Source organism: Haliotis asinina, chromosome 1, assembly GCF_037392515.1.
Source record: "Haliotis asinina isolate JCU_RB_2024 chromosome 1, JCU_Hal_asi_v2, whole genome shotgun sequence".
In the NCBI taxonomy this organism is placed as follows: Eukaryota; Metazoa; Mollusca; class Gastropoda; order Lepetellida; family Haliotidae; genus Haliotis; species Haliotis asinina.
In genome coordinates, this window is record NC_090280.1 from 86,576,034 (window position 1) to 86,592,740 (window position 16,707).

The 16,707-nt window shown below is 38.9% G+C and overlaps 1 protein-coding gene across 1 annotated transcript; it reads left to right on the plus strand.

Moving 5' to 3' along the window:
- Nucleotides 1–558: 558 nt before the first annotated feature.
- LOC137298703 (cytochrome P450 4B1-like) lies at nt 559–16,341 on the plus strand. The gene is made up of 12 exons (XM_067830987.1): nt 559–1,009; nt 2,600–2,795; nt 3,408–3,535; nt 3,848–3,972; nt 4,509–4,571; nt 6,878–7,001; nt 8,250–8,382; nt 9,938–10,061; nt 10,482–10,677; nt 12,540–12,622; nt 14,115–14,180; nt 15,603–16,341. Exons 1-12 carry the CDS (start codon nt 845–847, stop codon nt 15,709–15,711), a joined length of 1,512 nt encoding a protein of 503 aa, XP_067687088.1. The 5' UTR covers nt 559–844; the 3' UTR covers nt 15,712–16,341.
- Nucleotides 16,342–16,707: the final 366 nt, after the last annotated feature.

The window sequence follows — 16,707 nt, forward strand, 5'->3', positions numbered from 1 at the left end:
TCCCTGACTAAACTGACGTTCTGCCGATCAGCCTATCCATTGTGTCGAGCGCTTTCGCTAAGTATAACCATTGTGACGTCAATGGAGAGGGCTGCCACACTTCCTTGCCGTGTTTTACTGCACAAATATACATGAACTAAATTGGCAATAAAGAAATTATTACACCTGATTAAGTGTGTCTTATGACTCATGCGAAACTCGTGCAAAATTGTGCATCGCTCTCGAGGTCGTTTGGGCAATACTAAATTTTCGTTGAAGTCGTATGACTTGCACGTGTAATTAATCTGTATTTATTACCCAGTGGGTGAAAATATCACTTTGTCATGGTGACATGACGTAATGAATAATGCAATAACGTTCTTCAATGATCTTGCGTTCTGTGTGCACCGACGGCAGATAGCCAGTCTGTATGTTTGAAAGTAGATTTAGGTTTACATCCGTGCCTATATATCCTATGTTTACGAACCTCGCGTGTACTTATCCGTAAATAGGTGGGTGGCATGCATGATCAATCATATAATATCCCCCATAGAGTCCCAAATGCCAAGAGCATTTACCAGAGTTTTACACTTTGGCTGACACGTGCTGATGTGACAGTTCACTGGCCGTTGCTGTGGAATAGGAGCGTCATGATTTTCGCGTAGCACAATACGAAAATACGCTCCATGTGTACCATCAATGTAGAGCCCCATTGACAGACTACGAATGTCCAGCCCCGTTGATAACAACTCTAGTTCAACCTAACGGGTATGAGTGATAGTTAAAAATAGCACATTCGACTCACTCTCACTCGACGCTAAACGGTTTCAGAAGATCAAGACGTTGACATTATCCACATGCAACGATGATAGCGTTTGGAGTTGTTGGGGTGTTCTTCATTGCACTGGTGATCAGCGTCTTCGTCTTCAAAGTGCTCCCTCTGCTCAGGAAACTACAGAAATGGCACACGGCGTTAGATGACAAGTTTCCCCATTTCCCCATTCATTGGCTGTGGGGGAATTTGAAACAGGTATGTAGTGGTATGGACGAGTCCTGATAAATGAACTCAGTGCATGCAGACTTTGAGTTGAGGGTAGAGAGGGGTGTGCTTGGTTGACATGTGAATTAAAGGGAAACTTTGTTATTTAACACCGCAGTATTCGAACTATGTGACAGTTGTGAGTGAGTGAGTATGGTTTACACCTCTTGTAGCAATATTCCAGAAATGGATTTCACTGATTGTACACATATGGGGAATCAAACTCAGGTGTTTGGTGTGACAAGCGAACACTTCAACCACTACTCTACCCCTCTGCCCACTCATCAGTCTGTAAATAATTAAGTATTATCCAGACAATCCAGAGATCAACATCATGAGCATTCAGTTGACGCAACTGGGGCATGACAACTTGTGCCAACTAAGTCAGCTAGCTTGCCTGACCACACAATCCTGTCTATGACAACAAACTGAAGACCAGTTCTAACTTGGTTTATCATGGTACGAAAGGAAAACAAAACTCCAGTTTTGAATGCATGAAAATTTGGATCAGTTAATCTGCTTCTCACACTGCAGACTCGCACCAATTCCCTTATGAGTACCTGATGTTAAACCCATGAGGTTGCTGGAATATTGCTTAAAACAACACAAAACTATACTCCCTTACTGAACACCCAGGACATATTCCGAAGTTGCTTAACTTTTTAAAGCAATGGCATTTAACATATTATTGTTCTTAAAGGCATGTATCACACTGCACTCCCCTAAAAATATATAATGTATTTCTCTCAGTAATCCTAACTACCAGCCGTCAAAGAAGCTAACATATAATATATTGATATTATTCAGAAGAAATGTGCACTCAGATTGCAACAATTATTAGACTGAATCTACTCTTGTGCCCTCTACTGGCCAAACATTATTTCAAGCGAAGCCAGTAGAGTTTAAATGTGCCTTGGAGTTCTCTTGATGAATATACAATGCACAGCTAATGGTTGAAACCAATTCTGCAAACCCCCAACACACCATGTATGAAGACCGCGTACAACAGTTTTCAATGAACGGAGCAATTGTTTATGTTCCATATATGACAAGTGTTCTCTGCTTAGAAGCTATTTGCCTCTTAGTTTCAATTATCAATTTGGGGCAAGTCATAAGGTCTGAGAAGTATTTTATTAAGTCATGTGCTCCCTGTATATATATATATACATATTTACAAGCCAAAATTTTGTCGAGAATGTCTAGCACTTTAAGATTAATGTATTTTTCTGAAGGTAATAACACAAATGTAAATTTGACTCTGAACTAAAAATATTGTCCTAAGTTGATAATTGGCAAAATCTGATGATCTGTAGTTTTGATAGATAATTGGGCAAAGTTGGACTGGGTGTTTTTTTCATGAATAATATATAGCAAAAAGTGTATTATTTTAGATTGTTAAGAGCCATAGGTAAGCATTTGTAGCTGTTGTTTCAAAAACATTTAATCAGGTCTATAATAATGTATATACTTATGATTTTTTTAATGATGTTTTAGGTAAATTAAAAGTGCCTTGGCAATATTTTTATGTGATCTCTAACTGCAAGTTCATAACATAAGGTTTGATCTTTGTTTATTTTACAGATTAAAAGTTTTAAGGAATTTATTGAAGACACTATGGTATTATTGAAAGATGGATCTCAAGCGTACATGTTCTGGATTGGGTTCTACAGACCTATTGTAGTTGTAGCTCACCCGGAAAGTGTCAAGGCCATTCTGAAGACATCAGAACCAAAGGCCAAGAGCGGTGGAGGATATGACTTCTTGTTGCCATGGCTAGGTGAGAATAATATTGACAGCTCCCTTTCATTGGAACAAGGGGAACAGTGTTTTGAGGCACTACAGAGAGTTACATTCCTTAGTCACACCAGGATTCAGGTTGATAGGATAGTGCATAAAATGCACATGTAGATATGAACATGAAGTAAATGATGGGGCTGCAATCCAAACAGAATGTAGAATTGGACACAGATTACTGTGGCTGGAGAATTAGCACTTTTTCTCCCATTAAAACAAAGAATTCAGTGAAACCAGAAATCATTGCAGGTACTAGAGCTGTGATGAAATATCATATTATCGATAATCATGATACTTTCTCGAGCAATACATATATCGATACCTTTTTCGTATCGTGATACATATTCTTGACCTTGTTAATTTTCATTAGAAATTGACAGTTATGTAAAAATTTACACTGTTACTTGATATCAAAATAACTGAAGATAGCTTATCGTGATGTGTATCGAATCATATTGTATCGTTCCAAGATATCGTGATACGTATTGTATCATGAATTTTCTGTATCGTCACACCTCTAGCAGCTACAGTTACCAACAGGTTCTATGGACATTTGTTTATTAAAATATCTGAAATTGTGTTACTATGGTTACAGGTGATGGGCTACTGGTGAGTGATGGTAAGAAGTGGGAGAGAAACCGTCGTCTGCTGACTCCTGCCTTCCACTTTGATATTCTACAGCCGTATCTCAAGGTTTACAACCAAGTCGCCCAGACCTTCATGGTAAATATGGCTTCAGTACTGATAGTTGTCACTCACTGTATGCTGATCAATAATCAGAGCTCAGTAATTGAGTGGTTAAAGCATTTGCCCATTACACCGAGGACCTGGGTTCGATTCCCCACATGGGAACAATGTGTGAAACCAACTGGTGGTGTCCCCCGCCGTGATATTGCTGGAATATTGCTAAGAGTGGTGTAAAACAAAAACTCACTCACTCACACTCTCATTTATCAGTGTCATGTATTTCTATTTCATAATTTTCTCCACATTTGGAAGCCTTCCCTTGTCTGACACAGTCTTTTCTGTCTTTAGAGGAAAGTGGAGAGTGAAGGTAAGGGGGGTAACTCTGTTGAAGTGTTTGCCCCAGCTGGCCTAGCTACCCTTGACACCATGCTCCAGTGTGCTCTGTCTTACAAGGAGGACATCCAGGAGAAAGGGTGAGATTCTAACATGACCTACATGTGACTTTTCACTTATGTGAAAAAATAAAATTTTATCTTAGTTTCCTCACCACTGTGGACATTTATGCCAAGATGTGATGCAAAAAATATCCTTACCCTTTTTAGTTTCATTTAAAAAAAACAGGGCAATCTCATCCTCTTGTGTTTATTTTTATTAAAAAATATTTCCACAACAACTGTTTCTGATAAAGTTTCTTATTACAGTTTTCTTAAATTTGATGAGAGAAAAAACTACACCATACAACTGCAAATAGATCTGAGAACATCCTATTGTAGTATCATGTCAAAATAGTCTTCAATTTGAAATGTCACTTTACTATCCAATGACTTTATCAACATAAATTCTTGTATTGTTGTCGACACTTGCCCTCCAGTTATCTTATGAACAGAAAGTTTGGCAGCAGATGGACCAAGAACAGGTGAAATAGCAAAGGACTGGAAACAGTTTCTTAGTTTAACATCATATACATAAATATTATGCTATCTATATTGAAATGTTTCCTTTTTTTCAGACAAAGCCACCCTTATGTAAAAGCTGTAATCAGAATGACAAAGTTAATGCAGGCCAGAGCCTTGTGAGTAATTGCATATTGCAGAGATCTAGATAAGCTGTTTCCTATGTAGATAAGCTGTTTGCCCATGGTGTCAGTTATAAATATATACTGATCTTCAATGGGTAATCAAATTTTCCGATACCCACCGTTTTTTATATGTGGGTATTTTCTGTGTCAGTAATTTAAAAGTTATGAAACTTAAATGTAGCCTGTTATTTGTATTTCAGGCATTAACACGGTTGTTGTTTAAGGAGAATTACAAAATGTGAAGTTTTAAGTTTTCTTTATCATTTGTCTTGTACAGTGACCACGCTGAAATACAAACATGTTGACATTATAAACTAACTGTTCCACTCGTAATATTTGACAGTTATCTACTTTCTGTTATGCATAAATTTGTTTTTAACCAGTATATCAGGGTACTGTGTTTGACCTACAATACCAAGCATGGTCTTACTCCCCATTACTTGTCTAACATGTTATCATCATACTCCAATTCATGCAATCTTCGTTCCAATAGCCAGGAACTGCTCACTGTGCCCAGCTTTAGACTGAAAACTTTTGGACAGCGTTCTTTCACCTATGCAGCCCTACTCTCTGGAATGCTCTTCCTTATAACCTCAAAACTATTGACAATTTTGAATTGTTCAAGTCAAAACTGAAAACACATTTCTTCCAGTAGTATTTCCCTTAATATGCTCTAGTACCACTTCCGTACATACGTACATACTTGACTCTGTAGCGCCTTGGGCAGGTCTGTCGAGGTGGATTGGGCTGACATATATAAATATGCATTATTGTTATTATCACTATTATTATTACTATCATTACCCAAGTCATCAACTAGGCAACACATTTCTGTAAGTTCCTTTGAGCATTTGGGACAATACAGATATGTTTGCGCCTTTTGGAAATTTCGATGGGTATTTTACGCACATACGCAGCTTATCTAGACTTCTTGACACTGGTAATGATGTTGTTTGTTAGCTGAATCACCTGTTTGTTATCTATAGCACCAGTGTTTGTGGCACTGTATGTTGTTTATGCAGCATTGATAGTGCTCAAACTATCAACTACTTGCTTATCTGATCAAAGATACAACACAAGGGAGACTACTCCATTAGCTAATCTGTAGGCATTAATGTCAACACTATTTAGGGAAGATTCATTCTTACAGCATCACTTACTTGGGTGTGATGTTGATTGCAATGAAGAAGTTGTTTATCCATAAAATTATTTTGTCCAGTCGGTTAAGAGGTTATGTATGTTCTTATTGATTAACAGGCTGTGTTGGTAACCTTGTCCAGTTGGTTACCAGGCAATGGTTACTTTGTGACAAGGTGGTTAACAGGTTATGTTGGTAACCTTGTGTCCAGCTGGTTAACGGGCTATGTTGGAAACCTTGTGTCTAATTGATTAACAGACTGTGTTGGTAACCTTGTCCAGTTGGTTACCAGGCAATGGTTACTTTGTGACAAGGTGGTTAACAGGTTATGTTGGTAACCTTGTGTCCAGCTGGTTAACAGGCTATGTTGGTAACCTTGTGTCTAATTGATAAACAGGCTGTGTTGGTAACCTTGTCCAGTTGGTTACCAGGCAATGGTTACTTTGTGACAAGGTGGTTAACAGGTTATGTTGGTAACCTTGTGTCCAACTGGTTAACGGGCTATGTTGGTAACCTTGTGTCTAATTGATTAACAGGCTGTGTTGGTAACCTTGTCCAGTTGGTTACCAAGCAATGGTTACTTTGTGACAAGGTGGTTAACAGGCTATGTTGGTAACCTTGTGTCCAACTGGTTAACAGGCTATGTTGGTAACCTTGTGTCCAACTGGTTAACAGGCTGTGTTGGTAACCTTGTCCAGTTGGTTACCAGGCAATGGTTACTTTGTGACAAGGTGGTTAACAGGCTATGTTGGTAACCTTCTGTCCAACTGGTTAACAGGCTATGTTGGTAACCTTGTGTCCAACTGGTTAACAGGCTGTGTTGGTAACCTTGTCCAGTTGGTTACCAAGCAATGGTTACTTTGTGACAAGGTGGTTAACAGGCTATGTTGGTAACCTTGTGTCCAACAGGTTAACAGGCTATGTTAGTAACCTTGTGTCCAACTGGTTAACAGGCTATGTTGGTAACTATGTGACAAGGTGGTTAACAGCCTATGCGGGTTATATCATGTCCAGTTGGTTAACAGCCTATGCGGGTTATATCATGTCCAGTTGGTTAACAGGCTATGTAGATAACTTTGTGATTAGCCAATTAAATGGCTGTGTGCATGCATTTTATCGCTTTTATTTGTTTGCCTACACATCCTCGTCCTCCATGTTGCAGAAACATCCTGCACTACATCCCTTTCATCTACAACCTTTCCGCCAATGGGAAGGAGTTTCACAAGCTCTGTAAATATGTTCACGAGTTCTCAGAGGACATCATAACAGCCAGGAAAAAGGCACTGGTAAGATTAGCAGGAATCAGTACGGACACTCATGTAACTACCTTTTGATAACTGATGTAGTAGGAGGGGCTATGGCGGTCCCAGATTGTCAAGGTTGCCAAGGCAAATCAAGGCTACCAGGGTGAGTCATGGAGCCAATGTGAGTCAAGGTTGAAAAGGTGAGTCAAGGTTGCCAAGATGAGTTCAGGTTACGAAGGTGAGTCAAGGTTGCCAAGGTGAGTCAAGGTTGCCAAGGTGAGTCAAAGTTTTCAAGGTATCCAAGATGAGTCAAGGTTACCAAGGCAGCCAAGGTGAGTCAAGGTTGCCAAGATATCCAAGATGAATCAAGGTTACCAAGGTTGGTTTGATGTTTAATGCCACACTCAGCAACATTCCAGCTATATGGAAGCAGTCCAGCAGTGAAAATAATTGAGTTTGGACCAGATCAACATGATGATGTGATGACAACCAAGTCAGCGAATCTGACCACTCTATCCTGTGAATCACCTTTTTACACAAGCACAAGCATGGATTGCTGAAGACCAATTCTTATCTGAATCTTCAAGCAGTACAAGCATGCATTACTGAACACCAATTCTATCCTGCATCATCATGGGGTACAAACATGGGTTTGCTAAAAGACCAATGCTAGGAAGTGCTACCTACAGCAGCAGGGGATCTGTGTCCCCGTGACACAATTTTGTCTTTAATCTTCTTCAGTATATGTAGGGGACATAATACTTTCTTCTCTTATCACACCGAAGTTTCTAGACCGACATTGAGTGAGTTGAGTTTTACGCCGCACTCAGCAATATTCCAGCTATATGACGGTAGTCTGTAAATAATCGAGTCTGGACCAGACAATCCAATGATCAACATGAGCATCGATCTGCGCAATTGGGAACCGATGACATATGTAAACCAAGTCAGTGAGCCTGACCACCCAATCCCATCAGTCGCCTCTTACGACTAGCATACTTGACGTTTATGGCAAGTATGGTTTGCTGAAGGCCTATTCTACCCCGGGACTTTCACGGGTTTGACCAGCATTGTGTATGATGATCATTATATGGTGTCTTGACCTCTAGTTTATCGTTGCTGAGAGGAGAATGTACCATCACTGATTTATTGCTTTTATCATTGCGGTTTTATCATTACCTTTGAATCTGTACAGCCTCCCTACTTAGCATAGTGATGAATCCGTAGTGATGCCTTTGTAGTGATGTGTCAGTTGGAATATTGGTAGTCTGGTGTTTTCTTTGATTCCAGGAATCCGATCCTGAGTTACTAAACAAGCGCCGTCTAGACTTCCTGGACATTCTGTTATCAGCTCGAGATGATGAAGGTCAAGGCCTGACTGACCGGGAGATCAGAGATGAGGTTGATACGTTCATGTTTGAAGGTAGGTCATGTGATGTATAGGAGTAAACACGCATCTGAGGTTTTGGTAGACAATGTAAAACCGGAGGGGGAGGGATTTCCCAACCCAGAAGGTTTTACATTGTCTACCAAAACCTCGGAGAAGTGTTTTCTCTAACATGTATACCGCCAGTGATGGATAATTACAATGAACATGATCATTTAATGAAGCTACATAACAATAACTGAAGTGCACATAAAATCAATTTAATGACAGTAACTATAAGTAGATAATTTAACCTCACCACCTTTGTTGGCTCGGTGGCCGTGCGGTAGAGTGTCTGCCTATGAAGCTGAGAGTTGCAGTTCCAATCTCACTAGGGAAAACATTTCTACTTTGAGCTTAATCTTGAACGATATTTTTCAATTGATTTGAAAGACTCATGTATCATTTGAATGTTGATGTTCATATAAAGTTTGTAAAAGTAACTCCTGAGAAGAGGTCTTACTAACAAAAAGTAAAACCTGTTCCTCCAAAACAGAAACCTCAGATGCGGTTATTCTGGGAAAACATGAGATGACCTAATATATAGAGAGAAGCACACTTTATGTTTGTATGACGGTTCCCAAACTGATGGGAGCAAGGAGAAACCATTCTCTTCCCACAGAGGTTACTTGTCACATCTTCCTACGTAACCTTTGTTCTAATACGACCCTTTCATGGTGCGAGTGTTCAAGTGTTCTGATTGGAGGCAATCAGATTTAGCAGTGCAATCGGTGACCTTGTTTCAAAAGTGATCGTTCGAAAGATCTCGGTAGTTTCAGGATGCATCGTGAAAACTAGAACCTCTCCATATTGCTTGCATTTGCCAAGGTGAATCTAAGTCAATGTAACAAGTGTTCTAATTGGACAGAAAAAAGGGAGATAAATCTGCAGCCATTTTTTGCCGCTAGGGGATTTTATGAGAACCGCGAAATATGACCGTATTAGAACAGATGTTCGTAGGAAGATATGACAAGTAACCTCTGTGGGAAGAGAATGGGAGAAACATGATACTAAATGTAATGCTTTCTGTGTGAACAATATGCAGCAGGTGTGGTGTGGTGTGGTGTGGTGTGGTGTGGTGTGGTGTGGTGTGGTGTGGTGTGGTGTGGTGTGGTGTGGTGTGGTGTGGTGTGGTGTGGTGTGGTGTGTGGTGTGGTGTGGTGTGGTGTGGAGTGGTGTGGTGTGGTGTGGTGTGGTGTGGTGTGGTGATGTTAGGTTGCTTGTCGTGTAGGGTTTTTTGGACTGTGGTGTGTGGTGTCGTGTGATGTCATGTAATGTAGTAGCTTGTTGTGTAGTGTGAATGTTCTGCTCTGCTCTGCTCTCTGCTCTGCTCTGCTCTGCTCTGCTCTGCTCTGCAATATTATGCTGTGCTGTGGTGTGTTATGCTATACTGTGCTAAGGCACATAGTACAGCGTAGTGTAGCTTTGTACAGTATCATGTCAAGTTGTGCATTCTTCAACTCATGTTCATAATAGTCAAGATTAAATTTCATATTACACAAAATCAACTTCTATGACTGTCTGTAATGAGACACATGTTTTCCATGCTCAGGTCATGACACTACTTCATCGGCCATCAGCTGGTGTCTGTACGCTCTGGCCAAGTACCCTGCCGAGCAGGAGAAGGTCCTCCAAGATGTCCAGCAGGCAGTCGGGGACAAGAATGAAGTAGAGTGGTAAGGGGATGGGGATGGGGAATACGCTTTCACACACTTACAACTCACAGTTACATGATCTGGCCAAGCTGAAGTATTTACCCATATTTATCACACCTGTGTACCTGTGTTTCAGGGACGATCTGGCCAAGCTAAGTATTTACCCATATTTATCACACCTGTGTACCTGTGTTTCAGGGACGATCTGGCCAAGCTAAGTATTTACCCATATTTATCACTGCCATGAACCTGGGTTTCAGGAAAGATCTGGCCAAGTTGAAGTATTTACCCCTGTTTATCACACCTGTGTTTCAGGGACAATATGGCCAAGTTGAAGTATTTAAACATATTCATTACACCTGTGTCCCTGGGTTTCAGGGATGATCTGTCCAAGTTGAAGTATTTACCCATATTTATCAAACCTATGTACCTGGGTTTCAGGGACGATCTAGCCAAGCTCAAGTATTTACCCATATTTATCCGAGAGTGCATGAGGATGTTTCCCCCTGTGCCAGTGGTCAGTAGACAACTCAGCCAGCCACTGGTCATCGATGGTGTTGAGGTTCCCAAAGGGGTCATAGTCGACATCAGTATGTACCAGATGCACAAGAACCCACATGTCTGGCCAAATCCACTGGTAATCCATCTTTAATTTATATATCTAAAGGAGCTGACTCTGATAGGTTACACTTTGTTTAGTATGTTTGCATTATTTATCATTATGGTATTTTTTTTATGGCTTATGGTAAGGAAAACATTTGTGATATGATTCAGGTTTCGAAGCAGTAGAATATTATGAAATTTCATAAAAATTACAAATGTGAGCAAGATATGTGAGTGTATTTATACATATTTCAGTCCCTCCCGGATTCCAAGGCAAATTTTTCAGAATTCCACGGCAAATTTAAGCAAATTCTGCACTCCATTTTTCAATATTCTGCAAAACATTTTGCGGTTACAACATTTAGAAAAAACAAGAAAAACATTATACAGACCTTCATGGTTTAATTCTCAAACTCAAACACAGATATAAAGTTAAGTCGACAGTACACATCATGTCTTGAGTTTGATGACAAAGCACCCACACCCTTTTCTGTTTGAGACTTAAACACTCGCTGAAAGTTTTTTCTCTCCTCTCAATCGTAACTTTGATGCAGATGAACAACTTCCGGTTTCTTGCAAACAACAATTTTATACGTAAAAGAAATGTGAAATAATTTCAATTTACAAAATGATCGATTTTGAGAATGTAATTGTAGTGTCAAATTCATCTAATATGAGCTGAAATATTCCTAAAACTTGCTTTATTAATAAAGTATCTTTAATCATGATTATTTTGAAAATGTTATTACAATAAATATGTCAGCCCTTTATATGTGTAACCAATCCTGCTTTTGACATTAACTCTACTTTTCGTTTCGGCTGAGTCAGTTTTCACATAGTTTTTAAAATAAGCAAATTCCGCGGCACAAAAGTGGCAAATTCTGCACAAAAATGCGTTTTCCGCAGACCCAACGTTTTTCTGCATGGCAAGGTAAATTCCGCAATTTTTTCTGCCAACCGCGGAATCACAGAATCCAGGAGGGACTGATATTTTAATGAAATTGTTGAAACCAAATGAGTAAACAATTTTGGTTTTTTAATGGCATGTTTCTGATGGGAAACAGCACATGCGAATTTCTTGTAACTTATCATTGGTTGTTGTCAGGTAGTTTAATCTTTCATCAAGTAGAGAAATAAGATGTGCATTGATTTTTTGTGTGAGTGAGTCATACGTTTGAGGTAAGATGTTGAGGGAGAAGTTGAAATTTTACAACCAAAACTTTAAACATTCACTGTAAAAATGATCTTATGTTATTTCATTTCTGTTTGGGCAGTTGGGTAGCCTAGTGGTTAAAGCGTTCGCTTTTCACGATGAAGACCCAAGTTCGATTCCCCACATGGGTACAATGTGTGAAGCCCATTTTCTGGTGTCCCCCGCCGTGATGTTGCTGGTATATTGCTAAAAGCGGCGTAAAACTAAACTCACTCACTGACTCACTCATTTCCGTTTAATTTAGTGTATTTTTTTTTCTTTGTTGTTTAATGCCTCACCCAGGAGCATCCAGTTTATTTGATGGTGATTTGTAGCTAATCATTTCTGGAGTCAGTAATCCATTAATTGATTTTGTTTTTGTTTGTTTGTTTGTTTGTTTGTTTGTTTAATGCTACCCTCAACAATATTCCAGCTATAAAACATTCTCTTCGTCTCCAGGACTATCATTTCAGTAAATCAGATGCATACCTCAAGTGCTCACATCTTTAGTTATTTTTATTTTTATTTGTCAGTTTGATTTCCCCAACAAGCAAACAAATTATTTTTTCTTATCTGGAAATTTGGTAAAATGTTAACGAAAATCAAGGGCAGGTAATTTATGATGGAACAGCAAGGGAATAAATCCACAGGATAGCACAGGTTACACATCCTGGAAAATGGCTACAAATTGTAATTTGTTTCAGGAGTTTGACACTGGGAGATTCAGTCTTGATACTGCTGCAGACAGGGACCCCTACTGTTTTGTGCCGTTTTCTGCTGGGCCCAGGTATGACATACTCCATCATCCAGTGTACTATCTCTACCGTGATAAATACAAGGGCTGGAACTACATGTCTTACATATCACAAATATTGGGTAACAAATATAATACTGGGTAACAAATATAATACTGGGCAACAACTGAAATTTTGGGTAACTAAAATAATACTGGTTATCAAATGTAATACTGGGTAACAAATATAAAACTGGATAACAAATGTAATATTGGGCAACAAATATAATTCTGGGTAACAAATAAAATACTGGGTAACAAATATAATACTGGGTAAGAAATGTAATACTGGGTAACAAATGTAATATTGGGTAACAATTGAAATTTTGGGTAACAAATGTAATACTGGGTAATAAATGTAATATTGGGTAACAAATTGATAAAGTATTAATGGCCTTTTCCACACACTTGTGCATGCTCAAGGTGCAAACACATTATTACCCGGATAGCTCAAGCTGCCTGTGATGCGCTAGCAGGTTATTAGTCTCAGGACTGCTGGGTGAACAGAGGCAGTTTTTAACAAACTCACATGCCTACTGTGAGACGACATGTGTCACATGTGCTTCGTTGTGGGGGGAGGACCAAAGTCCTAGCAACTCTCAGGAGTCTAGCTGCCAAACATGGTCACCCATCCAAGGACTGTCTGAGAGTCTGCAGTTGCAAGAACCTAATCACAAGTTTATTTGCAAGAACGGAATAACATGGGGTGGCAATGGAGAGTCGGTACAACTCTCTGGCCTTAGGGCTAGAGCTAACTTGTGTTGGGAGTCTAAACCCTACTCACAAACAGTTGAAATTCGTAACTATTTATCTAAAATTGAAACAGTAAAAAGATTATGATTCATTGAATGATACAAAATGGGCGTGCCCTATAACAGCCAATGAAATACAGAATGGGGTGTGTCCTACAAACCACTTAAATGATCAGACAGAAGGGAGTACTTGATCTTGCTAATCCTGTTCCATCTGCCTCTAATCTTGTTGAAAGATTTACTGGATGCTTGATTGCCTACTCTGGTATACATCTTAACGAGCCTAAACTGGTGTTTGCACATTGTTATCCAGATATAGGTGATGACATGTTTACCCCTTCAAATCAGTTTATTAAACCAACCAGGCATAACTTTTGTCTTACTGAAAAGTTTGTCTAACCTTTAAGTCCTTAATACCGCCTAGGATTTATCTAGAAGATCTGTGACATTGTGCAGACGTAACTTATACCATTTTCAAAGATATGTCTGTGAGATGAGTTTTATTACTTTTCACTGGAGTCTTTCTCTAACTATTATTTATCACGATGAAACTAATATTTTATATATATATATTCCTAATATCTGACTCCTAATATATCTTTTGTAGAGGTAATATATAACAAATTATGATGTTGTTTTATGAATTATTATTCCATGATACAGTCATCACCCGCAATATTGAGGGTGTGTTAGTTTCGAACAGTGATGTAATATGCATGTTTATGTTTTTTTAGGAACTGCATTGGACAGAACTTTGCCACAAATGAAATAAAAGTGATGCTGTGTCAGGTTATTCGAAGGTTGGTGCCAAACAATTTCAAATGATCTAAATGCCCTTTAAATTGCTTTGAAGGTTGTTTAATTATCACATCAATTTTTGCAATACATGTGCAGTATCATGGCGGGGAATACCAGAAATCAACCTCAACTATTAATTATTTCTGTGTGGGTATTTGATCTTTCAACATAATGAGAACAAGGTCCAGTCTCACTTGACTGACTTGGAAGAGATGTGTACACTGATCTAATGGAAGTGCAGTGCCATGTGGTATGCCGAATGACAGAGGCGTTGGTACCCCATAGACATTCACAGCAATACCTGAAGGTCAAGGTCGCACTTTTGACCTTGACCGTGGCTGTGGTAAATGTAATTGGGCTTCAAAACTGAGAAATTTGTTGTTTACCATTTTGGCTATTTTGGGGATAACCAGTGCACTGATAATATTCAGTCATTTTTATGTGAATTTATGGATAGAGCTATGTGTATTTATCAGCAAGTTTGGTGTGCATCCTTGTCACAAGGTTCTAAAACATATACCTATTCTATACTACCCATCAAAAGTTTAACCTCGCAAGTGTAAATTAATGTAGCCACTTACTTCAGTCAACTGTTCTAAACTAGATTTTGCAAAATATACCAATATTGCTGTTTAAAGGTACTGTTTGCACATGAACTTATATGTATTGTAAAACAAATCTGCAGCATTGAAAGGATTATTATCATGAGTTCAGTAAATGGTGAAACTCGGTGAAAATTGATGAATTCTTAACAAAACTTTATAGCAAAATGCCGCTGTTCATATGCATGATATTTGCATATGCTTTTCAGCAATTTGATACATGTTCCTCATGTAATTCAACTACAAGTTTGCAGTTGGTTCCCCCAAATTAGTGGTGAAATTCATCTTTAATGTAACTATATATATATACTGAGAGCTTTAAGTGAGTTTGAACTTTTGATGGGTAGTATATGTACAAGTGTAGCTTATATCCAGAAAATCATATTAATCATATAACTATTCGGAAATTTTATGTCACTTTCGTTAAGTTTCGATGTAGTTCTCACCAAATGAAAATTAAGATAGATATTCAGATGTCCCAAGAAATAGTATTTTATGATGTTTGTGAAATGAACTTTGTCGAAGATGAGTACCACTACTTGGTTTGTATGCCAGGCATATATATCAATTTATGTGAACAGTTTATTCGTAGGAAACACTGCATATTTCCAACATTGTGTGCGTGCATGTGTGCGTGCATCCGAGAGAGAGAGTGAGAGACGTGGCGACCCGACCTTGGTCGATCAGAAGTGGTGCCAGTTTGTTGTAGACGACCTCGCAAGTCATACACAGTACGATGACTGCATGCCATTGCTCTTGCGCCGTCAATAACTGACATGGAAATCAAGTCAAATGCAGTAATAGAATATTTCTATTTTTCAGATTTCACATCCAGGTAGATCCAGATAAACCTGCAGTGCCTTATCCAGAGGTTGTTCTTCGAGCAGAAAATGGCCTCTATCTGAAATTCTCCAGTAGGAAAAACACATGATACAGCAGCCTCAGAACAGAATTCTGTGATTCAAATATCTGAACATCCCACAAATTTCACAGATCATGTATCGACTAGTTATGTGTCTGCTTCAAGAATGGTCATGATATTCCATGGAGGCCATGTTTGTTTGTTTGTTTGAAACTTGGAGTGAGTGAGTTGGTGAGTGTTTTTTCATGCCGCTTTTAGCAATTATTCAGCAATATTATGGCAGTGGACACCAGATATTGGCTTTACACATTGTACCGATGTGGGGAATGGAACCAGGGTCTTTGACATGACAAGCTAATGCTTTAACCACTAGGCTACCCCACCACCCGTTATGGGACTTTGAATTCATAGCACATGCAGTTCCATGTGAGCAGGGGGTTGTTGATGTGATATTTGGTGTACTTTTGACTTACAATTCTTCATAAGATGTTCATGTTCAGTCTTGCGTTTTATAAACTCTAAAGCATTTTCATTTTGTTAGAAAGCTTATAGGTTTCATTAGAGGTACCTGTTCGTTACATTGATTAGTGTATGGCCCTGGACTCTGTAGAGAATAACTTGTAAAATGAATCTAACTGTAGTAATTAAAAAAGCTGACATAGATGTAAATTATGGAATAAAAGATACTTATATTCTTCAGATTGGTTTAATCATACCTGTATTGATTAAATGTTAGGTGCAACTGTTATATTGTGAATGTATTTGTTTGAGGTCTTGGTTAGACTGGCCTTTACTATGAAGGTCTTGGTTATAATTGGCCTTTACCATGAGGTCTTGGTTAGAATTGGCCTTTACTATGAAGGTCTTGGTTAGAATTGGCCTTTACTATGAAGGTCTTGGTTAGAATTGGCCTTTACCATGAAGGTCTTGGTTAGAATTGGCCTTTACCATGAGGTCTTGGTTAGAATTGGCCTTTACCATGAAGGTTTTGGAGTCAGTCGTCATCCTGAAGATCTGGGTTAGAACTGGTTTTCATCCGTGAAGGTCTGGGTTAGAATTGGCTTT

What these genes read in the sequence shown, in the direction of transcription:
- LOC137298703 (XM_067830987.1), top strand. Translation starts at nt 845, where the DNA reads ATGATAGCGTTTGGAGTTGTTGGGGTGTTCTTCATTGCACTGGTGATC. An exon ending in GAGGACATCCAGGAGAAAGG is followed by an intron (nt 3,973 to 4,508) that starts GTGAGATTCTAA and finishes CCTTTTTTTCAG; the next exon opens with ACAAAGCCACCCTTATGTAA. An exon ending in CAGCCAGGAAAAAGGCACTG is followed by an intron (nt 7,002 to 8,249) that starts GTAAGATTAGCA and finishes CTTTGATTCCAG; the next exon opens with GAATCCGATCCTGAGTTACT.